At 38.7% G+C, this 23867-nt stretch overlaps 2 protein-coding genes and 1 long non-coding RNA gene across 8 annotated transcripts in view; 2 read left to right on the top strand and 1 right to left on the bottom strand.

Annotated features, from left to right (window-relative positions):
- The window catches only part of BNIP2 (BCL2 interacting protein 2), a 12728-nt gene extending 5547 nt beyond the window's left edge, over positions 1–7181 (top strand). The window contains exons 5-11 of one of the 5 annotated variants that reach the window (XM_061347571.1): positions 364–540; positions 1226–1328; positions 1625–1756; positions 2347–2433; positions 2560–2658; positions 4061–4096; positions 6619–7181. In XM_061347571.1, coding sequence (XP_061203555.1) covers positions 364–540; positions 1226–1328; positions 1625–1756; positions 2347–2433; positions 2560–2658; positions 4061–4096; positions 6619–6667 — 683 coding nt within the window. In that variant the 3' untranslated portion in view covers positions 6668–7181. The remainder of the gene's footprint in view (positions 1–363; positions 541–1225; positions 1329–1624; positions 1757–2346; positions 2434–2559; positions 2659–4060; positions 4097–6618) is intronic. The other 4 variants (XM_061347573.1, XM_061347572.1, XM_061347574.1 and 1 more) reach the window with 4 other exon arrangements.
- Positions 5737–23867, bottom strand: LOC133209150 (uncharacterized). Its single transcript, XR_009724610.1, has 3 exons — positions 23368–23867; positions 14576–14679; positions 5737–5898 (listed from the first exon to the last, which is right to left on the bottom strand). It is a non-coding gene; the product is annotated as an uncharacterized LOC133209150 (long non-coding RNA).
- Positions 12084–16764, top strand: GTF2A2 (general transcription factor IIA subunit 2). 2 transcript variants are annotated; one of them, XM_061347577.1, is made up of 5 exons: positions 12084–12218; positions 12737–12869; positions 13564–13668; positions 14772–14898; positions 16515–16764. In XM_061347577.1, exons 2-5 carry the CDS (start codon positions 12798–12800, stop codon positions 16538–16540), a joined length of 330 nt encoding a protein of 109 aa, XP_061203561.1. In that variant the 5' UTR covers positions 12084–12218; positions 12737–12797; the 3' UTR covers positions 16541–16764. The 2 variants fall into 2 exon arrangements, with proteins under 2 accessions (XP_061203561.1, XP_061203560.1); XM_061347576.1 differs by lacking the exon at positions 12084–12218 and adding an exon at positions 12293–12314.

Genomic DNA, 23867 nt, shown 5'->3' with positions numbered 1-23867 from the left:
TCAGGCAACCTGTGTAATTATCAGTGGAGTTAACCACTTTGCTAATTTTGGTGAGATTCATCAAGGTCTGTGTTCTGAAAGCTTACAATTAAATAGGCTTCTTAAACAAATGGAGATTTGTCATGTACTTTAACATGAAAATTACAGTTGATGGATAACTGCCAACGTGGAGTATTTTGATAAACTATAGATGACACCCATCAGATCCTATTCTGCAATGACTGAGGGAACTAAGTCAGCTGTTATGTCTGACTGGCTAGAGAATATTAAAATAGATAGCAAAGTGGTTAACCCATGTTGTAATTGATTGTCACTGTACATAAGTATTCATAATGGATCTTGAACGTGTGTTAACTTTGGCAGATGATCTTCCAAAACCAAAAACTACTGATGTCATTAGGAAAGGATCACTTACTGAATATGCTGCGGCAGAGGAGAAAGATGATGGTCGACGCTGGCGAATGTTTAGGATTGGTGAACAGGACCACAGGGTGGACATGAAGGCAATTGAACCATACAAAAAAGTTATCAGTCATGGTGGTAAGGATTTGTGATGTGCTGAGAAGGAACTCTTGAGGAACTACTTCTTTAAGCTGAGTTGGGGTGGCACAGGAATAGCTTTGGGCATAAAGGCTCAAGTAATGATTCATTTGTTGCAGTATTAAGACACATGGTTGATTTAATCCAATTTTTTTTCCCCTCTTAAATTCAAGTTCCAAAATGCATGCATGTTCAGATGAAAGTATTAACATGCACCTATGCAGTAAGATGTACTTACCTGTTCTACAGTGTCAGTGCTACCTGTAGAATTTTCTTAAGAGTTTTTTGAATTTTAAGATATTTTTGTTTAAAGAGTGTTTGAGGCATTAACTGTAGATCTACTAAGGCATAAATCAATTTAATGACTTTTCTGAACAGTCTGTGGAGTTTAGGTTGGAAGAAAATTTGACTAAATAAAAATGTTATCAAATGTTATTAAATATACTGAGATTCTCCACTGAGATGTTGAATCAGCATTTGATCTATGTCAGCTTTGCCTGTTTCTTTAGAAGTAGACGAACTTGAAATCTTCTGTCCCTGTACGAATCCCTTCATATAGAATAGATGCTTTTAGCTCTCTTTAAGGTAAATAATGAAAAACTTACTGAATGTTCTTGGCTTGGTGAAAATGTAATCAGTGTGCAGTCACCTTGGTCACTACTACTGTTTTTTTCTTTGGTTTTAGGCTACTATGGTGATGGGTTAAATGCCATTGTTGTGTTTGCTGTTTGCTTTATGCCTGAAAGCAGCCAGCCAAACTATAGATACCTAATGGACAATCTATTTAAGTAAGTCATCATCTGCATCTCAATACTTAATTTTACAATGTGAAATTTAACATTTTAATGCAAGGGAAATAGTTTTTTAAATGAAGTTTTTTATGTTTCAGGTGAGGGAAAGATAACAAATAGAGAAGCAACTCCATCTGCTTCCAGGGGAAAGGGGGGGGGAAGTTACTAGATGTTGCTCAACACTGTTGACAACTCTTTCTATATTTTTATTTATTTATTTATTTGAGCACTACTAGCAATTACTTTAATATTCACAGATCTCACTTGGAAGTTTTCTGTGCTTGTCTGTGTAGGTATGTAATTGGCACTTTAGAACTGTTGGTAGCAGAGAACTATATGATAGTTTATCTGAATGGTGCAACAACACGGAGAAAAATGCCAAGTTTAGGCTGGCTCAGGAAATGTTACCAGCAAATTGATAGAAGGTAAGAAGCTCTGCAGTATCTTGTTACTATATTCACATGATCAGTGATCTCCATCCTTAAGACAACTGCTGTTTACTGTGGTGTCCGGTACCTTCTAGGTATGATTTAATCATACAAATTACTTGGTGTATTGAAAACCTCTTCCTAAGCTAGACAGCATGGAACAATGCTACAGGCATGCCTGGCTTTTTGTTGGTTTCTAGTGAAAATAGTAGTGTGAAAAGACAAAATACTGTTACCAGGTAGAAGATCGTTAAAACTTCACATATTAATATGAGAAGGTTAATAATGGGGGTCTTTCATGAACAACATCATTAGTTAGGTAGAAAGATTCAAAGAAACTTCTCTTTGACATATTAATTCCTTGTCATTATTGTCAAACTCACTCTATATCTTACATTTTCATTATGCAGCTCTGCCTGGTTTTTATTTCTGCAGATGATAACTAACTTCTAATAATGGAGTGTCAGAGTATGAGACTGATGTGATAGTTTTGCTTGTGAAAACATAGTTTTTATATATTGAAAATCGCCTTGTTCTCCTGTTGCTTTTTTGTGCTAGTAATTATGTCTGCTGTTTGAATTCTTCAGGTTAAGGAAAAATCTGAAATCATTAATCATAGTTCATCCTTCTTGGTTCATCAGAACACTTCTGGCCGTCACAAAACCCTTTATTAGGTAATAATCTGGAAGCTGTTAAAAAAAATCCTAATTACCATTTACTTTAAACTTCAAAAACTGTTTTAATTTTTGCAGTAGGTCAATACTAAGTTGTAACTGTAGCCTACATTTGTTCTTCCACAGCTCAAAATTCAGCCAAAAGATTAGGTATGTCTTTACCCTGGCGGAACTAGCTGAACTCATCCCCATGGAATACGTTGGCATCCCAGAATGCATAAAACAGTATGTTTTATTATTCCAACATTTTCTACACTGATCATGTTTTAGAACTGGTATATATTGTAATCTCTGATGGGTTTGAATGTAATACTTTGCATTTAATAATTTAACTCCAATCGTTGCTAGCTTTAGGAGGAGTATCCGTGTTTGACCACATTGCTAACTGCAGTTTGGTGTGATAATGCATAGGGATTTTCACAGATAGTGCCTTACCTAAATACCAAGTTATGTTGTGTGAATTAAGTCTTCTAGAACCAAGGCCCCATTCCATTCACCTCATTATACTAAACTGGCTGGTGAGTGAGAGATTCTGGGCATGTTGATACTGAAGTTATAGTATCTGCAGTGTTCATGCTAAAATGTGGAACAAACGGTGAAATATCATTTGGGTTGGGATGTCATTTAAAAAAAGAGCTGTGGAAAAATGCTAAATCCCTACCAAATAAAGAGTTCTAAAATTATGGTGTCAAAGATGTGAAGGCAGCATCAATGTCCTTGGTTTCTCCTTTTCCTTCCCTCCAAGTAAAAATAGCCATTTTAACATCAGTGGGACTCCTCTCTCAAATACGACATTTGTCAGCAGCATTTGTGGGTGCAGTAATAGAGTAGAAACCATAAACCTGAGTATTAAAAAAAAACAGATGAAACTACTGACAATTGTGATTATGAATTGATTGGCCTGTTAGAGGCTGTAATGTACAAAACTGCTAGAGTATGTATCGCAATAGGTGATCACAAACTGGGAACTCCATATGGAACAATGGCATAGTCTCACTATCTGGACAGAAGGGCACATCCATGTTGGACAGATCCCCACTGCACCCCTTCAAATGTCTGGTTATTGCAGTACACACCTGATGTCAGTTGCACAATTTAACTTTTCATAAGATAGAGAAAATGCAGTTTTCTCAGGGCTGGGAGGAAGGACATGACAATGCTGAAGCAGCCTTTTGCTAGCTTTGGGATACTTCTCCTACTGGGGCTTTTGAGGGATATCTTATGAAAATTCAGACTGTCATTCCAAGTCTTGAAATACTCCTTTCTGTGTTGATGAATCTTTAACTGTTCTGCAAAGTCTGAACTTGGTTAACTTGTGGAGTTAATTCTCAGACTTCTGTAGAGGAATATATCTGCCTTCAAACTGTTCTGAATATAGACTTTAAATTTTAGCAGTGAATGTTAATACTGTGCAAGAAGTTGTATTGAATTTAAATGTCATTAAATTGTAATGCTTCTTGATTTATGGTTAAAAATGGTGGAGGTACTACATATATTTTTAACTATATCAGTTTCAAAACTTGGTATGTTTCTGCAAACTGTATTGACAGTAACACCAGTTTGCAGCTTCTGTTGAATTTGGCCTTCATATGTTACGTTTACTGAAATCAAACTTTTCTTCACCAAGGTATGAAGAAGAAAAGTTTAGAAAGAAACAGAAAAGGTATATTCATATTTTGATTAGGGTTGCATCTAGATAAGATGATTTGCACTGCAACTAACTCCCAGTTGATTGGCTTGCATGAAGGAATAAGCATTTGTAAATATAAACATGCACTAGTGACCAAGTTTTTATGCATTAGAGTAATTATAGTGCCTGTGCAGTCTGTCATCTAAAAGAACTCACCCTGGATATTCAAACAGATATTTGTGAATAGTCTCTATTACGTGAGATGCTCACTTTTTAAGAGGATTACATGGATTCTCAACTGAATCTTCAAGAGGCAAAAGTAGTGCTTCTGTATGAATCTATTAAGTTTAACTGTTTCTTACAAGAAGTGATGCCTGAAGGAAGAGCTGGTTTTAGGTGCTGAGCTGTGGCTCTGTATCAACAGACATGCAACTCTGGAAGAAGTTCTTGTTTTGAATCTCGTATTTTGTATTTTTGGTATTCACTACTTTTTTTAGTTATTAACTTGCACAGATGCAGTTCAAGTCAGTAGTGTTTAGTGCTGTTTGTATTTGCAGTGCCTATGTTCCTTGCTAATAAACACTGGATTTTCATTTTGTTAACTTTCAATCTCCTGCTAACTGTTCAAGCTATTTCAGCAGCTGCTGAGGTTTTTGCAATGGATCCATTTTTCACTCTCACTAACAAATGTACTGAGAGGTTTTGCTACTAACTTAGCTTTTTTTATTATTCTTCCTGAGTGCATAACTACTGAAGGAGGCTTATTGTTTAAATTGGGTAACAGACAGAGAGAGGAACACAGAGATTAAAATGAAATGAAATTGTTTCCAACAGCTAGCAGGTAAAGTAGTGACAAGTGTTGAACGTTCTAGGAATTATTCCAGTTCAACCTGAAGTACTAACACTGTCAAATTTAAGAAACCCTTTCAGTACATATTAAGCAGAACTTTGTTCAGTTTTATATGCCCAATTTTGTTGCAAGGCCCACTGTATTCAGGATGCATACTTGAGACATTCAAACAGTAATGTGTAAACACTTCTAAAAATTTCCAGTACAATGAGCACTCTTTAGTGTTCCTGTTGATACCATCACTTATACTACCATCACTAGTATGTTCCTAAGTGACACTTAAATATAGAGATTGAAATCTCAGTATCAAACTGTGGCTGGCAGTCACCTTGATAGCAGTTGTAGGACATTATTTATTACAAAAGGGGGAAAGGAGGTATGTTGAAGTTTAATTACTATAGTTGTTGAGGATGGCAGTAGGAATTCTCTGGCTATGTCTATGAATCACTCTGGAAGCTAGGGTATGATATACCTCTATGGATTTATACTGTCAGCTGTATGCTTAGGTAAAGCTTGTTTGCATTAGCTCACCACAGTTTCATACATTTTGTGTGATTAGCCCTGTAGGTCATGTGAAAACATGCTTTTCTAAGGTACTGCAATGAGGACAGGGGTGAGTTGTAGCTGCATACTGTGCAGGTGAACCATGTATTTGATGAGGACTGTTGTTTTTAGACAACACTGCTCCAGACCCACTGGATCCTTGTGTACAGAGTTGAGTTTTACAGTTGCAAAACCAGAAAAAGCCCGGAATCCTGTCTCTCCTTGTTATGGGTTCATGTCATGGAAGAGCTGTCCTTGTTTGAATCACCTGGAAAAACTACTAGTTACAGTTTGAAAGACTGGACACATAGGTTAGACAGGCTGCTGGAAGACAGGCTTGGCCTTGGACTCTCTCACTTAGAAATGCTATTGGTTTTAAAAGTAACTTAACTCCACACACGGCTTATTTTCCAGAAGATGTAGTTAAGATGAGCCACTGCTTCTTCATGTAAAGAGGAAAAGTACATCTTGTGTGGCCTGTCAACCATCCACTGCTTTCTGCAAAGCAACATTTTGTTTGCTAGTCCCAAGGCAGATACAGGTGTATTTAAAAAAACAAAAAAGGGAGGGCACAAACAAAAGCAGAAAACCCAACAGCTGCAGCAGCATGATGGTGATTTTTATTTTTTCCCTGGATGATTACAGGAGTCTTAGAATGTAATAGAAAAAGTATTGCACTTAAGGAGCCACCTGACCTTTTTTGATTGAACTAGTGCTGTTACCTTCTTGGCTTGATTACTGTAGCATTAAAGGTTATTCTGTGCTTATTCATCACATCAGTGGTGCTTGCAGTGTTGTCATTTTACCTGTGATCCTGTATTCCTGGTTGTATTCATTAATACAGTCAGTCTGGGTTGTTTTTTTCCACAAACTTAACTTGCACTTTTCAAATGCCATTTGTCTTATTTATTTGTTTATTATTTAACTGGTTTCTCAACAATTTTAATAGATTTCTAAGGGGAGGTAGGAAAATAGATTAAAAAAACCCTCAACACTGTTGTGACTTTATTCAATAAAAATCTTTGTATTTATTTATTAACTTTTTCCATGTAAAAGCTTTGTGTTTTCCTCTTAAGAGGAATAATTTTGCTTAATATATCAGCAGTCAAACTAAACTATTTACTAACATAGTTTCAATTTCACTGCTTTCTTTGATAAGCAGAGTTGACCAAGAGCTGAATGGAAAACAAGAGCAGAAGAGTGACCAGTAAGTTTGGAGTCCAGCTAAGACTGAAGAATATGCAGATGGAATGATGCTATCTTTGCTCCATTTACAATGCATTCTCTGTGTGTGTATGTAATATAACATGTTGCAAAGGGTGCTTAATTCCTTTGGACTGGCACACAACGGACTGCTTGCTGCTGTATTGATCTGTCTTGACTTCAATAGCTGTGTTTATATATTCATTTTATACTGCTAAATATCAAAGAACCCTGTGTCTTCAGAGGATGTTCTTGCAATTGTTTATCTAAATGATGCATGTTCTTCAGTAAGATATTTATATACCTAAATGTTAAAGAGATAATATATATATATTTTTATGACTGAGCAATATATTATGCGTACCTGCTGAAGGAATTCATTTGCAGGTAGACAAGGCCATAAGTTACTTGTTGTTATTGTATAAATCTGTTTTGCTGTAAATGGTCAAGTGCATTTCTTGGTTGTCACAAAACCCTTAATTTGTTTGACTATTAACAATCACATAATGTTGTGTTTCACAAGAGTGGAGATGTGTGTTTTTGTTCACAGCCCTACTACAAGCAGTACTCATTTGAATTTGGTGTCTTAATCTGCTGTTCCAGATGCAGAACAGCAGTTCTGTGCACTTCAGCCTGTTGGCCAAAGACTTTAAGCAGAAGCCACAACAGCAGCTGAACCGTTTTGAGTGACTGGCAAGGTATCAGCCTTTCTCAATTTTAAGTTGCAAATTTAGGTTCTGTGTTAGTAAATGAAAGTTGTCCCAGGTACCAGCAGGAAATGGGTTCATTACGGTCTTTCCTGTGTGAATATTGGTTGTCATCAGCATAACTCTGGTAGTGCTCAGTAGACCTTCGGAGTGACACAGATATGCTAGCCGTAATAGCAGTTTGCAGGGATATGGGGTATCTTTTGCTACCTCTGTGACCTGCGTGCAGCTGTAACAGTTATTTTTCTCCTTCTTGGTAACTTCTGCAGTGCTGTGTTTTCACTTTAGTGTGAGAACAACACTGCTAACACACCAACGGTTTTACTTGTTGCTTAGTAATATTTACTCTGATCAAGGACTTTTCAGTCTCATATTCTACCAGTGAGGAGGGGCATGGAACGCTGGGAGGAAACAGAGACAGGACACCTGACCTGAAGTAGCCAAAGGGGTATTCTGTAGTGCAGCACATCATGCCGAGTATATAAACTGGGGGGGGGAGGGGGTTGGGGGTGTCACCTGGAAGGCCCAGATCACTGCTTGTGTTGGGCTGGGTATTGGTTGGCGGGTGGTGAGCAATTGCACTGTCCATCACTTATTGTTGTTTTCCTTTTCCCCTTTTAGTTTCATACTCTCTTCCCTTGTTATTTCCATTATTATTATTATTGGTGGTAGCAGTAGTAGTCTTGTATTATACTTTAGTTACTGGATTGTTCTTATCTCAACCTGTGGGATTCCCATTCTTTGGATTCTCCCCATCCTTCTCGGAGTGGGGGTGAAAGAAGGAGGGAGGGAGTGAGCAGCTGCGTGTTTCTGGGATGCTGGCTGGTTTTAAACCATGACACTGGTCATCCTTGTGGATGAAGCCTCAATTTCTAAAGCTCTTAGATTGGCACATGAGACAGCACTGATTTCACTTGAAGCAATTAAGTGAAATTTATTGGGTTGGTTTTTTTTTTTTCCTCACAATGGTGTTGACCTTGCATCTGTAAGAGGTGTTCTTGGATTCATAACTAGTGTTCATAGGTTTATCAGGGCAACAAGGATGCACTAGTTAATATGTTGCAAAAGTTTGTATCGTCTTTTAATAATCACTGCTATTTCCCTGTAAGGACAGATCTATGCAAATACCGATTCAGGAGCTGAGCAATAGAATATCATAGCAGATATATTAAATCTTCACTTTTGGTTTTTATTGTGCTAACAATTTTGTCTTAATGCTGAAAATATCAGTTCTCAATTCCATTAAAAGCTAGTTCTCTTATTTAAAAATATAAGGTTATGTTCAAGCAGATTACTTCCTGACACTGATAAAAGAGAGAGTTCCATGGTCAAGACTTATTACCAATTAATCTACTGTCTCTAATGATACATGTATAGACTCTGAGAGAATATTTTCATGTCAGATGAGGGCAAATTGCCCATGTATCCGGGAGTTAAGTTTGCAACTCTGAGACTTTCATCTCAAGATTTAGGTTCTCTTATTATGATAGTTTCTGTATCTTAATTTCAAAGAGATTACCATGCAGGCTGTTCTCTTTCAACAGGCCATGCTAATTTCCAGTTAGCTTGCATCCATTAGATTAGGTCCAGGTCTTGCTCTGAAAGCAGAACACAGATGCAAACAGTGTCTTTGGGGCTGTCTTATTTCCTGCTTCAGTTGTGATGTTGGCCCAGGTTCCAGTCAGTAAACTGGACACTTACAGCTTGTTTACTTCTGATACCTTCACAATGCAGTGCGTGAAAATGCAAACGTATAAACCTTCCTGATCTCTATTGGTTCTGTGTGGGTCTGAAGCGAGATACTAAGCATTCTCATCATCTCGGTTCCAATTTGTCAAATAAAAGAGTAGTATTCTCAGTAAAGCCATGTTCTTAGTGCATGGGCTGTTGTTCTCCTATGTCCTGTTGCTTCCAATGTGTATAGTGCAGTATGTAGTAGCCAGTCCTCTCTATAGGCTGCCCTATCAAATTAGGGGTTATTGCCTTTTCTAGTGTCTGAGTTATTCTGCAGTTACATGCTGCAGTAGTACTGTTTCTTTTGGAAATGTGTATGCACTCACTGAATGGTTTATATTCCCTAGTGTAAGCTTGTCTTTTTAAATCTACAAAATAATCTTAATATTTTAATATTTAAAGCCATTAAAAGTTGGAATGTCATACTTTAAGTTATTTCTAAACGTGAATCACTTTGTGATAACAGTATTGTAGGGAATTCACCTTTTAATGGTGAATTTTAATTCACCTTCTAAAAGTGAAACTCATGTTGCTAGAATACAGTTTGAGCCCTGTCAAGAAAAGAATTTCATGAGTCACTAATGTGATTTGGAGGTCTCCTTGGTTTGTTTATATGGACGTGTGTTAAGTCAGTAGTTTTCTTTCATTACTACTGTGCGCAATTGAAACAGAGACATTTGGGGCAGTGGCCTCCCTGTGCATGGATGTGACAATTATGAAAATTGATTTCTACAATGGGATAAATCTTCAGAAGTGGCAAAGATATTTTGGAGAAGGTGTCATTAAAACAGGATGTGAGTAGGCTCTAGATTGCTTGGATGTTCTTGATGGTCTGTGCAGAATGGCAAAGCCATGCTCTGTGGAGAAGTAATGGAGAGGGATGTGTAAGGGTTTAGTGCTGAAGCAGATTGAAGTCTTTGAGGTTGTGGAATGTTAAAATGCACAATTATGTTTCAAAAAAAGCTTAGAACTAGTTAGAATAATATGTAATGTTCATACTATGCAGCTTAGCTTTTTTTTTTATCTTCAGTGAACAAGTGAAGAATAGTACTGCTTGCTGTGAGGGACTTTGTGCTGAGAAACAGCAGTTCTGTTCTGAATTGCAGTTAGCAGTACATAGCCTGTTCTTGTTAGCATGTTTCAGCAAGGTTTTTGCATTGTACACTTTGACAGCTTAAAACCTTCAACTGTTCATTTGTGTCAGATTTCAAGATTAGATTACATGTTGGTGATAATGGAATCTTCTATGAAATTATCTCAGTGTGTCACAGGGAGGACAGCATGGCATTGGTGCCTACTGTGTCAGCTTCAACTGGTGTCATCTGCTCGAATGTCTGTAGGTAACTCGAAGTAATGGGAACAGATGGTGAATGGGCACTTCGTCAACTAAATCTGTCGCAAAGAATTTTCTTCATGAAAAGTATATTTCTTCCATTGTCAAATATTTGTGTATCCTAGGGATTTATACATATTTATTATGTAGAAAGATGGCTTAAATGCACCTCTTGTCAAAAGCTTTGTCTTTGGAGAGGACTTTAATGCTCAAGTCATTCCAGTCACTCTCAGAAGAGTCTCATACAAAGAACAGAGGGGAGAGGGATGATAGGTTGTGCACTTTTTTAACCAGTCTTACAAAGATTTTGGTGAAAATTCCTATTCAGGCCTTGTGGATGCAGGTCATTCTCTAGAGGGCTTTTTGTTGCGGATGCATGAAACCAGTGCTTTATACTTTTTAAGGATAGCTGGGTTTACTCTAACATGTAAGTAATATTTAAATAATCTGGAAAACAGATCTTGCAGCTTTCCTAGCACCAAAACTCTTAAGTTCTTTATCATATCTCACTTCCTGTATCCAGCTAACAGGAAAAAAGGGCATTTGGAGTGAAGAGGGTGCAGTTGTGTTACAGGTTTTCACTCTTGTCTTCAAGCATGACTGAGGTCAGGGAAGTTAAAGCCATTCTTTGATCAACTAAACTTATTTTTCCCATTTTGCAGTTTGGACTGCCCAGGTCACTGATTTAAATGTACTGATTGATTTTTATTTTAGTATTGAAAATTATCTGAGGAGAAGCTACTGGAGTGTTTTCAGAAAGTCAGGTTCTGATTTTACCATGCTCTTTACTGTAGCTTGCTAAGCTGCTAGTTAATATTTCTGACATGGAATTCCAAGTTAATAATTACAAAATGAAACAGATGCTTACTTCCCCTCTGGCTCTGCAGGCATGCTGTTTTAGTCATCTGACCAAAGCCACCTACTTAAAAAGCCTGAGCAGTGATACAGGGTGCTCTGCCAATAGAAGGGTAGATGGAAGGGTTAGGACATTGTTGGTGTTGGTAAACTCCAGTGTGTGATACGGGCAATGTGCTGTGTTGAACAACCTGAAGTTGAAGTAGTCATGCAAAAACATTGGTTGTGAATCACAGATGACACAACTGGCTGAACCTGACTATTCTTCACAGATGTAACTATTTTCCTTTGCCCTTCAGTATCAAACTATGTCAATACAAGACTCTTCGCCTACCTCTCAAGAATGTCATGATTCTTTATTTTTAAATGAGCTTGTTTGTCTTCCTGAGTGTCCCAGTGTAACATGAATGTATCTCTAAATGTGCTAGCTGTTAATACTTACAGAAAACTTTTGACTTAGGGAACAAAATAAATCCTGTATGTGATAACTACCTTTTCAATGTTTCATTTTGCTGCTTAGTCATACATTGGTGCATACAGCACCACCTCCTACCTCTTCGTAACATCTGACTTTGGTTCCCAGAGCACTGCCGGTGCTAGTTCACTACTGCGGTGGAATTGAAGCATCTTGGAGTATTTCGAAGGTGTTCGGCAGCTGTAATAGGCTCGGGTATCCTGGCAGAGGAAAATGGGAGGGGGTTCAGTCACTGAAGAGGTAGAAGGAGCCTCACCCCGGCGCTGCAGACACCGAGCTGTGTAAGCTGTTCACCCTCACCGGCTGTGCACGATCTCAGCGTTCAACGGGCTCAGTGAGGCCCGCTTCCCGCCGCTGCTTCCGGGGACGGGCCGAGCCTGCGTCCCGCCCTCACCGTTCCGCTTCCGGGTGACGGGCCGGCGGAGGCGCTGATGCTCTTCGGCTGCTCGGAGCGGGTGAGGCTGCGGCCGCTGAGCGGCTGCCCCGAGCGGGAGCCCCCGTCCTGTGGCGCTGCCCGTGGCTGCTGTGCGGCGGCCGGCGCCATCCGTCGGGTTCGCTGGGGCGGCCTGGGTTCGGGGGTACATAGCTATGGCCGGGGTGCGGCAGCCGGCCCGGGGTCGCTCGGTGCCCAGTGGTGGCCCGGAATTCCCGTGAGGATTCCCGAGCGCGCCGTGGGGGGCGAGGAGCTCCTCGGAGGCCGAGGGAAGGGGCGGCGGGCAGTGTCGGCCTGTCCGTGTGGGTGCAGAGGTCTCTCGGTGTCGGCCCGGCAGGGACAAGGCCTCCTCCCTCCGTGTGCCGCATTCTTGGTCTGCTCGTTGTTTGTGCTTTGTGCTCTGAGCGCTCGTGTTGTTAGTGGGGGCTTGCGGAGCGATGTCGGTGCTGCTTGTGCTCACCGTGCAATGTACAATTAGGTCTCTGGTGTCTCTAGAGGGATTTTTTAGTAGTATTGGTTTTGTTTTGTTTTAAATGACAGCGAGCACACAAGAGCAGTGGATGGTGAGGAGGGTGCCTGCCCTGTGCCGCCCTAGTAAGCCATGGCCTATCAGCTGTACAGGAACACCACGCTGGGGAACAGTCTGCAGGAGAGCCTGGACGAGCTCATACAGGTGTGTGTGGGGTCCGGGTATGCAGTCAGCTTAATAGAGAGGCTTATTACTCAGGCAGCTTTGTGGGTTCTGTATTGGGTACACTACAGCCAACAGATGGAAAACCTGATTGAAATCAAAAGCCTTTGGTACTCAAGTTGTCCTGATAATTCCTTTTTCTGACATCCTATATGAAGGAAAATGTTTTCCATAGGATGTGTAACCTCTTCTTGCAATGCCCAGTGAACAAACATCAGGTTAATCCAGAACACTGTGACTGATGTTCTGCACCTCTGGTTGGTTTCAGTTGATATTTACCAGATGTATTCTTTATGCAGCACAACAATCATGTTGGCACCTAATTCCTTTTCTCAGATTTAAAACGGGGAAAAGGCAGTAAAATTATTCTTGTGTTGATTGTCCTTCTGGAGATCATAGAATCATAGAATAGTTAGGGCTGGAAAGGACCTGAAGATCATTCAGTTCCAACCCCCTTGCCATGGGCAGGGACACCTCACACTAAACCGTGTTGCCCAAGGCTCCAGCCTGGCCTTGAATGCTGCCAGGGATGGAGAATTCCCAGCATCCTTGGGCAACCCATTCAAGTGCCTCACCACCCTTACAATCTGCTGCATGGGAACTTTGTTTTGAGTTTTTACAGCTTTTTTGAGTTTACTTCAAAGTAACTCAAACCTGTTTTTTTCAATGACTTCAGTCCCAGCAGATCACTCCTCAGCTGGCCCTTCAGGTGCTACTTCAGTTTGATAAAGCTATCAACTCGGCACTGGCACAGCGCGTCAGGAACAGGGTCAACTTCAGGGTAAGGTAACGCTATATGTAAGTTCTTCATGGGGTGGAGTAACCAAGCTTTGGTGCAGAATGCTGTTAAAAGCTGAGTGCTCCAAGCAAAAGTTCAGGTCTGCTTTGACTCTGAAATAGTGAATGCTGACAGGTTTATTCTGTATGCAGTCGTGAGGCTTGTTACTCTCTTACTGTGCATTTGATCTTTCAAATGAACACAAAGACTATGGAGAGATTTGGTGGGTGGATGAAAACAGGGGAAAAGGGAAGTGCTTTGATGAGTAGCCCTGCCATTCTTAGCGTCTTGCAGGTGGGAAGGGAGACTTGCTTCTCTTAGACCTAGCAGAAGTGAGATGAGGCCACATATGTAATGCAGAGAGACTACAGGGTTGTACATCTGCCCTTGTACAAGACAATGGGTCATTTTGTAGCTATTTTCTGTAGGTATCAGGAAAAATAAGTTTTTTTTATCAGCCAGCCACCCTAATGAATGCCAGATAGCCAGCACATTGTAAAATGTCAATTTGATTGTAATTTTAAAGAAAAATCCCAAACCAGTTGTTAAATTATGTCCTCAGCAGTTGATGCAGAATACATCAATGAAGTGAGCTCTTAAGATTTTTAGATATTTAAACCACACAAATATGTTAAAAAGAGCATCACTACTTTTTTATAACCCCTTGTGTCACATGGGTCAGTTCTGTCACGATTTTTTAAACTGGCTTTATTTGAACAGTTGCAGAATTCACATCTTGTTACGATTGCTGCTGTAACTGATTCTTCTTATGGCCAGTGTTTTAAGAAACTGTGCCTGATTCTGATCCTTTACACACATTAGAAAAGTTACAAAACTCTTTAACATAGCTGTGAAGCTTCCCCTTGGATAAACTGTAATGGTCTTGGAATGGTCTTGAGAATTTCAAGACCATAATGGTCTTGAGAATTTCACCCACTGGAGGGAAGTTCTCCTCAGAATTGCTGCTTGCCGAGTTTGCATGCGTTCAGGTTCATAGCTGGCTTTATGGCAAACCTAATGGTAAAAGGGATGTGGTTCAGTAAACATTGTATTTCCTGTTACTTTTGGGATGCATCCTACAGAAAATGTCTCTTGTCTTTTTAAAGGGGTCTCTGAATACATACAGGTTCTGTGACAACGTATGGACATTTGTGCTGAATGACGTTGAATTTAGGGAGGTCACTGAACTTGTAAAAGTGGATAAAGTGAAAATTGTAGCATGTGATGGAAAAAGTAAGTATGGAATATGATATAAATAAACTGACACACAAGACTTGATCATTTATAGAAAGCTTTGACCAAATGTTTGATTAAAGCTAGGTTGATTGTATTATTCAGACAAAAGTAGTGCTATGCACTCCCTTTTACATATGATAAATGCAGCAAAAACAAGCTAAATGCTCCTTGACTCATAAGCACTGAAACAGGAATGTGTTGAGAGACTGCTGTAGACCTGGTGTTGGGAAGCATGAACTACTGGAAAAATTGGAAAGTCATAAGTAATCTTCATTGAATTTCTGTAGGGAGATTTTTCTTGTATTAACCTGGTTGTGAGAAAAGCACCATGTTTTACTGAATTTGAGGAAAGCCTCTTCAGTCTGAGTAACCACTTGTCAGAGAAAACTAAGCAATTGTCTGCCAGATTTGATCATAGGGGACATGATAAGTTTATGCCGGCATTTGCAAGTAATACTAAAATACTTACATATTGCTCAACAGACCCACTGTATTTGCACTGCTTATGGGAGTTTATGTCCCATATCTGTTTGGCTGGATTACCTTTGCCAGTGTTTCTGCTGGTTTACAACTTTTAAAACTCTGCCTGTGGCAGAGTATTGCTAAAGATGTGGGAAATGGTGTTACCTGTTTCACCACTGGGGAGTGATGTGAAAAGGAAGAACTGAGAATGGAAAGGGCTTTATTTAAATATACTCTAGCCCTCTAAAACAGATTCTTTATGACTTCCTGGTACTGGCGTGACTACAAGTCATAGTTGTAAAGAATTGACAGAATTCATTGTTTGCTCAACTTTTGGTATTAGCCAAGCATATAATCTTAACTGTTTATTTTTTGTGTGCCTGTTATAGCTAGTAGAAGAAACCTTACTTTCCAAGTATTAACAGTTTTCACTCTTGATAAAGGATGCAAATCAGATTTAAAGAATGGGGTGATTTAAAGTTGCTGTTAACATTATAGCTTTTTTTCCCCACAAGCAGTTGACTTGCTAAAGGAACATCATAAACACTGACTTGTGTTTCTCCATATCTGTGTCATGCATTTTTCCCATAGCTCTAAGAACAAGAAAGCAGTGATGATAGTAATACCAGCAGTTCCACTGGTGTTAATTGGTGCTTCTGACAAAAGTTCAGAACAGAGAATTGCTCTGACTTATTTTATGAAGATCATGCCCATTCCTGCATCTATTTCAAGATGTGTAATCTATAACCCACACTCCATAGCTTATGCTACTGGATGTGCAAACCCCTTTATCTTTCACAGGTTGTGTGATTTACCCTGATGTCCTTGTGGCCTTCCAAACTAAGATTGTTTGTGTATCACTACAAGTCAGAGTAGAGCTTCTTGTATTTTTAATGCCTTAATAGCAAATGATGTGTGTGTGCAACCTTGAAGTTTTGTGCTGGCTAACTGAACGTTCCTAACTGAAGGAGCTCAGGCAGCTTGTGCACTGCATCAATAGCAGCAGGGTAGGTACAGAACACATCCTGAAATGCTTGGGCAGTGCTTTTGAACTGGGGGAAGGTATTAGAGAGTGAGTATTAGTTCTCTTTAAATTATAGTCAACTGTAGTGGATGTATGTATTACTTACACTTTGGTTTTTCTTTCCTAGACACTGGTTCCAATACTGCAGAATGAACAGGACTGGAATTTGTCTGCAATACTTTAATATGAAGCACTTGCAGCATGGAGAGAGACTGTGTTCATTCTTAATTCTTGTGATGCAGATGTGAGTTAGTCCATGCTAGGAAGTCTCAGAATGACAGCAAAAGAAAGAAATACCTGTAGCATTTCTTCAGTTCACCCTATAGGGCATGAATACAATATTACTTTTGGGTTTGTTTTTTTTTAATTAGAACAGATACTGTTGGTTTGGTTTTGGTTTTTTTTTTTTTTCCTCGAAGTAATTTCTGTAATAAATTTTTATTTAAAAAACTTGTGAATGAGTGATCATTGGGAAACTGTTTAAAACCAATCATTAATATATTTGTTAAATTTTCTCAGTATTGTCTAAGTGTGTTTAGAGTTACGTTGCTAATGCAGAGGTCATCCAGTTACAGGGTTCTGAGTGTGGTTTCACTGGTTAAGTATTGCAGGAAGTGGCTGTTTCGGGATGGAGGAGGACATCAACAAAAGCAACTGATGCTGGCCAGTATACTTGTCTGTTACTGCATTTTTCTATCTATAAATTCACCCATTTGGTATTCTCAGCTAATAGTAATAATACAGTAACCCATGTATTAAAGTTATTGCACAGCTAATCAAACTGAAGTAATGAAACTGAGTCTTGTAAGATTGTTTTAGATCCTCAGCAAATGTAGTGCTGCTTGGTTTATTGCTTTTCTAATTTTTAATTTATGTGGAATACATTTAGTGGGACACCTGGCCAACAGGATTTCAGGGAAGGAGTTGAGTTACGAATTTTGAGATATCAAATAGATAACTTTGTTCTTTTTAGACTTACACATTAAATAACTCCAATCAAGAAACCTGAAAATAGTTTCTTCACTAGAAGTATGAATATAAGAAGCTGACAGCTTGTTTGGCTGACAGGGACTGTTCCAGTGTGGTCACAGGAATGCCTGTTGCTTCAGTACTGTCAAATTCCGTTTATTTTTGACAGTAGGATACTCAAAGACCACTAGAAACTGGAAACCATACAGAAGAAAAGTCAAGGGGTAACTGTTTTCAGATCAGTCTAAATCTTTATTTTGTGATGAAAATGGAGCATAATTTTACATTTGAATTAATGAAATTAAACTTTCCTCTACATGTCAGTGGCCCAGTCAAATAATTAAAGTAATAAAGCTTTAGTGTCTCTCCTAATGCCTTTCCAGACTGACATGTTAACAGTTCTCTAAATCCTATCTTTGGACATGAAACTATATATATCATGTTTGGTTAACTTCTGCTTCTCTCACGTCAAGTGACGAAGGAGTTCACAGGCTTGCTTGCAAGACTGTTCTAAGTATTGTGTTTACCATTAATTTTTGTTTGGTCTTATATCTATGCCAGATGTCCCTCACTACAAACTGCAGGTTGGTAAGTAACCGTTTTTGAAACCAGAACAACAGAATGTTGCTCTCATTTGAACACCACACTACCTATCTGTGGAAGCTGTTACCTTAAAGGATGTAAATGTGTATCTGTGGTTTTCTCTTTTTCTACATCAGACTCAACCTTCTAGGTTTACACACTTTTTTGTTCTCTAATACTTATGTGGTAGGCTGAATTGCAGCCCTTGCAAATATAAAAGTTTGTTGTTCCTGCCTCCAACTCTGCTATTTTCTTCCTCTCCCTGGACAGAAACTTCTCAATCTCCAGTTGCTGTAGCCTTTGGACTCCCTCCCAGTGTAAATGATTATATATCTTATTTTGTTCCAATTAAGTTTGCATTAGCATATTTATTATAGCATTTTTCCATTAAAAGCAAATTTAATAGAGTAGCACGATTGTACTGATGATGTAAGGTTACTGTGTAGAATTGATTTATGTTAACATTCATACTTCTCTATCAGATTTCTATGTTTCAGCAGTTGTCTACTACTACTTCAGCACTCCCAGCCTTAGCTGTTAACTGAAAGGAGAAGAGATATTTAACTGAAAAAGAAAATAAGGTAATGAATATATATATACACACTAAGAAAAAGATACAAATTAAAGGAAAAATTATTTTGTTGACAAAGATGTCTCCTACTTAGTAATTGGTGAAATTCAGACCAATGTGAGCAGGAACCAGGAATAATTATGTTCATAATTTGGGACAACTTTACTGACTTGCTTAAAAAAAAAGCAGTGGTCTCATTGAAGCTCTAGATGCAGTCCTTTGGAAGGAGGTGATAGGATATTCCCTGTGCTGATACATAACCGTAACACTGAATTGTACACCCTACTTATGTGGTTCCTATTCAGTGTGAAAACAGAGATTTGACTATTGCCTTGCCTTCCAAGGAAGCATTTGAAAATGAGATGGGACATTCTGAAATGGATGTACATGCTCTGTACTGGAGTCTTACCATACTGAAACTGCAAATGCTGAAGTGACACTGATGATCAACTTGTTTTTCATCCTTAGTTAAGTGAGTGGCAAAAAGTGACATAGATGAAATATATAAAAAATATATTGATATATGAAATAAAATATTATGGATGCTTCTGAACTATTCTAAGACTTTTCCTTTTGCTAATAATAATGTAGTGTTAGAAGAAATGCACAGCAACTTGAAAGGCTGGGGACAGGAAACAGTCTGTCCCTGGCCACAGTGATTGTGAAGGGATTGTGTGCTGGAGGAACCTGTGTGATTTAGTCTGTGTGGAAGGCTAGAGACCATGCATAAATAGGGAGTAAGGGAATGGTTTAGGTGAAATAACATACAAGTAAGAAAAAGTGGATATAAGACATGCTTCTCTAATCTGTTCCCTTCCTCTCAAGCTGAAAGTCTGAGAAAGCCTTTCACACAAAACAAGAAAAGTTATCAAACACAAACAGCAACTGAAGAAAAGGCAGACAAGAAGGTTCATGTACCCTGAACTTCTTGTATTGCTGCTGCCTGGCTAATGATTGGTCATATTAGAAGCTTTATTTCATAGCTGGTTAATGTTTTAGTATCACAGATTAAAGTTTTATGGTTACATAGGCTAACTCTGTTTGGTTATGCCAAATGCATTAAGCTGTTGCTCTGCAGACCACTAGTTTTCCGCTCATGGCACAATCCTTAGAATCATAGAATCAGAATAGTTAGGGTTGGAAAGGACCTTAAGATCATAGAGTTCCAATGCCCCTCGCATGGGAAGGGACACCTCACACTAAACCATGTCACCCAAGGCTCTGTCCAGCCTGGCCTTGAACACCACCAGGGATGGAGCATTCACAACTTCCCTGGGCAACCCATTCCAGTGCCTTACCACCCTAACAGTAAAGAACTTCTTCCTTATATCCAATCTAAACTTCCCCTGTTTAAGTTTAACCCGTTACCCCTTGCCCTTACACTACAGTCCCTCCCCAGCATTCTTATAGGCCCCATTCAGATACTGGAAGGCTGCTATGAGGTCTCCATGCAGCCTTCTCTTCTCCAGGCTGAACAGCCCCAACTTAAAACATCCAACTTAGAAACATCCTTGTTTTCCATGTGCTCTGTATTTAATTTACAAAATACTTTCTTATGAGTTTGACTCCTTACCGTTTCTAAAATGAGCTTACATACACATCTTCCATCTCCTTGTCTGTACAGTGTTAGGCAATGCAGGTATCTGGTATTTTTGCATATGTGGGATGTTTCTAGGACATGGAATTCAAATTCGGATGCAGACAGACTACTGAGTTTACCTGGGTACATAAAGAATTGATCACTTTTGTGATCAATGCTCTCCATTCAGCAAAAGGTATTTACGTTGTTAACTCTGCTATCTCTTTAAAAAACAGCTCTTGAGGCATAGTGAGGTACAAATAATTCTTGAGAATAACCTTTCTGATGTCTAGAATTGCACCAGTGATGCCTCGGAGAAAATCTGCTTTATGGGATGAAGACTGCTCCCTGCTCACTGCAGGGGAGAAGCTTGCCTGTGCTTCTGGAGGAATTAATTCCTGCAAACCTCAAGAGCTGCCAACAGAAGCTTTGACACTAGCTTGGTAGCAAGTGTCACATTCTTTTTGGTTCTAACCACATTTTTTGGATGCTGTTTGTCCCGGCCCCAGATCTGCTACTTCCATGAAGGCTGTTTCAGTTCATTGAAGAAGGGAGCAAAGAGAAGGTAAGGGGATCTGGTGCCATTATTCTTCCTGCTTTTTATTGCTTTGCTTTCCATAATTTTCTTGCCAATTGCTATTTTTTGTGTTTGAATTTCAGCTAATCCCTCTACATTCGTATGTTTAATGTGCTTGGTGGTCTTGGAAGATAACGTTGAACTTACACCTGAAAGTGTTAACTGCACTTTTATTATACTAAGCTATTTTAATATCCAGTGGAAGACAAATCACCTTGTTTGCTACAGCATCAGCATACTTGATGCTGTCTGTTTGGTCCTTCCTTGCCTGTAGTGTTATGGACTGACTCATTCATTTGCGGATTTTTGTTGATTTTTTTCTTCAGAAAGGTCCCAGTTACTTCCACCCATCAATAGCAGAAAGTAAAAGATACCTTTGCACCTTGAAGTTAAGCTGGAGTGGATGCTTCTATTTAGAAAGTAAATTAGCTAGAAGAAGGTGAAGAAAAGGCAGTAAGCACGAGTACAGAAGTGGTTGTGGGTGACTGCCTGTGTTTAAACATGGCTTCTGAGAAAAAGGTTTTGTGAATTCCACAAGTGTGCAAAACCAGATGTTATCTGAAGAAAGCTGTTTGCTCATTCAGGGATGTCAACACCTGACTTCAAATGTTATCAGAGAGACACAAATTAAAGGAAAGTGTGGAGCAGGAAGGACTTGAGATGAATTCCCAGAAGAGAAGTTTAATCAGGATTATTATGTACTTTTACACAATGACTAGGTACCATGAAGTAGATGAGAGTTACTCGAAACACGGATACTAAGGATCTCAGCAGCTGAGGAGATAGTGTATCAGTCAAGGTGTTAGTGACTTGGTTTTGCTTTCCTGTACTCTAAATGTTCCACGGGCACGGGGTAGGAACATGATTAAAAAGCATTTTAACTTTATTAAGCTGTACTGATAGATGTGGACTTTTCCTTCACTGTAACTTAAAGGGTGTTCTTAGGAAAACAGTTTTGCTGAAAGATAAATTTACTGTATAAATAAGCTGTTATGGCTTAGTAGGTTTTAAGTCACAGATCTGTTAATATTTTGATTTTTGCCTTGTGCTAAAAGAGCCTGCACCCTTCAAGGAAGTGGAAAATAGTTCACTGAGAGTCTAGTTAATGTTTCATGGTTAGTGCTGATGCAGTCAGAAGAACACCCCTAACCCTGTTCCCCGAATCAGTTTTACTCCTGACTGCAAGTACTTTACTGATGTTTTGCTCTGTAGGTCATGTTTGCTTCTAGTTTTTCAGAATTTATTACCGGCTTTCCTCTGAATTTATTTTAATTGACTCATCTCTTTAGAGACTTCAGAGATGATCAGGTATGAAAGAAATGCAAAGCAGCCAGGAAACAGACCCTCCCAACTGGAGTTAAGAGCTGTTCATGAACCCATCTACGTTTAAGTACCTATTATACCAGTTTCAGCTCACATTAGGTTGTTCTTGTAAAAATAAAGCAAAAACCACTTGGAAATAAAATATAAATTAAAGCCAGGTGACCTTAAAAGCAATTATTTGATTTCAGAATTATAGTTTCAGCTTCCTCCTGTGCATATTGTGAAAGATAAATGTCAACTTGCAGTATATTTCCTCCTGGAACAACTGGGAGTTTGTGTAAAATTAAGGCTGCTAGTTAACAAGTGATGGTAGATGCAAGTGTCAGAAGTAGATTTTTATCTAGTTTTCAATGGAAAAAAGAAAAGGTTTTGTTGCGGTTGTTGTGTGTTGTTTTGTTTTTGTTTGTTTTGTTTGTTTTTTAAATCATAGTAGTTTTATCACTGGATAAATTTAACACTAATGTTTCTGATATGACTATTTCCATTTTGGATAGCCCAAGATTTTACTGATTAAGCCTATATGGGGTTTAACCTATTGTTTGGAGGTGATCCTATATTCTGATATGCCAGTGCTACTTTTGGCTAAAGCTTGTCTTGCTCTATTTGAAGGTTATTCTTTTTTCAGTTCTGCAACTAACTTGGGCAAATTCCATCCTATCTTTGTGCCCCGTTGCCAGTTTTCTGAGATGCTTTCTTAGTTCTAAGATGCCTTGAGATCCCTGGAATACAAAGTTCTGTATTAGAGTCAAGTGACATTTTTTTATTGTCATTTGAAATGGTAAGGAAATGTAGGTTTGTTTTTTTCTTTTCTGTATTGCTGCTTTGACATGTGACTGCACTCATAAGCCTGACATTCCTCATGTCTTTGGAAGAAGAATTGCTGAGAGTATTCCTTTGTAACAAACTTTTTGTCTTAGTTCACCTTTTGAATTTGTTCTTTCAGAAGAAACTAAGTCACTACTAAAAGAAGAGGGTGAATTGAAAATAAAGTTGCACAAAGATAACCTTTGGTTTTGGAAACAATCTGAGATAAATTGTGAGTAACAGCACCAACAGAAACTGAAAATTTTCTTTGAATCAAAAATGTTGAAGTTTACAAATTGTTTACATGTCCAGATAATGCCAGAATTTGTTTTCATACAAATCAGTGATCTCTGAATGGAGAAGGCCGCATAGGCTATGTTCTTAGGTAACTGCTAAGTGTCTAGTGTGTTGCCAAGCTGTTTTTTTTTTTTTTTTTGTTACGCTGTTTACACTTGAGACCTTCCTGTTCTATAGGCAAGCTCTTTCAAATGTGGGTAAATGTCTAACCAGGAAGAGCACAGATTTCAACATGCAACATTAAAATTAAAATTACTTTGGCTTTGCTAAAGACTTACGGTGGAACAGATCTGAAGTGGTGTCTTTGTTTTCCCGAGAACTAAGTATTTTTGTCTGTCTCTCCATCTGTAACCTTTTTGGTCAGGCAGTGTCTGTCAATAACAGAAGAAACACTGTTATTTAAATAGTATGTACAAGCAACACTTTGTATTTCTGAGAGAGAAGAAACAGCTGAAGAATTAAACATGCAGAGTTAAGGGAACAAAAATTACTGTTAACACATCTGTAAGTAATCTGTAAGTATCTGTCTTTCTTTACAGGTACTTTTGTAAAATAATAAGGTGCCTCTTTCAACAGTGTTTCACCATTTCAGACTGGGATTCTTTCCATCCCCCAAACACCTTTTTGCTTTCTGTAGGTGCTCAGATGGAAATTATTTAGATATTACAGACATCCATTTCATGGATGAGTTTGGTTTTGATGCAGTTCCTTGCAATAGGAATAGGGGAGTATGGGTTATTTCTTGGTTTGTTTTGTGGTTTTTTGGTTTCTTTTTTTT

Source organism: Neopsephotus bourkii, unplaced genomic scaffold (genome assembly GCF_033783945.1).
Source record: "Neopsephotus bourkii isolate Nb327-2 ecotype Australia unplaced genomic scaffold, CSIRO-AGI_Nbou_v1 NB_318, whole genome shotgun sequence".
Lineage (NCBI taxonomy): Eukaryota > Metazoa > Chordata > Aves > Psittaciformes > Psittacidae > Neopsephotus > Neopsephotus bourkii.
This window is presented reverse-complemented; position numbering and strand designations above follow the sequence as displayed.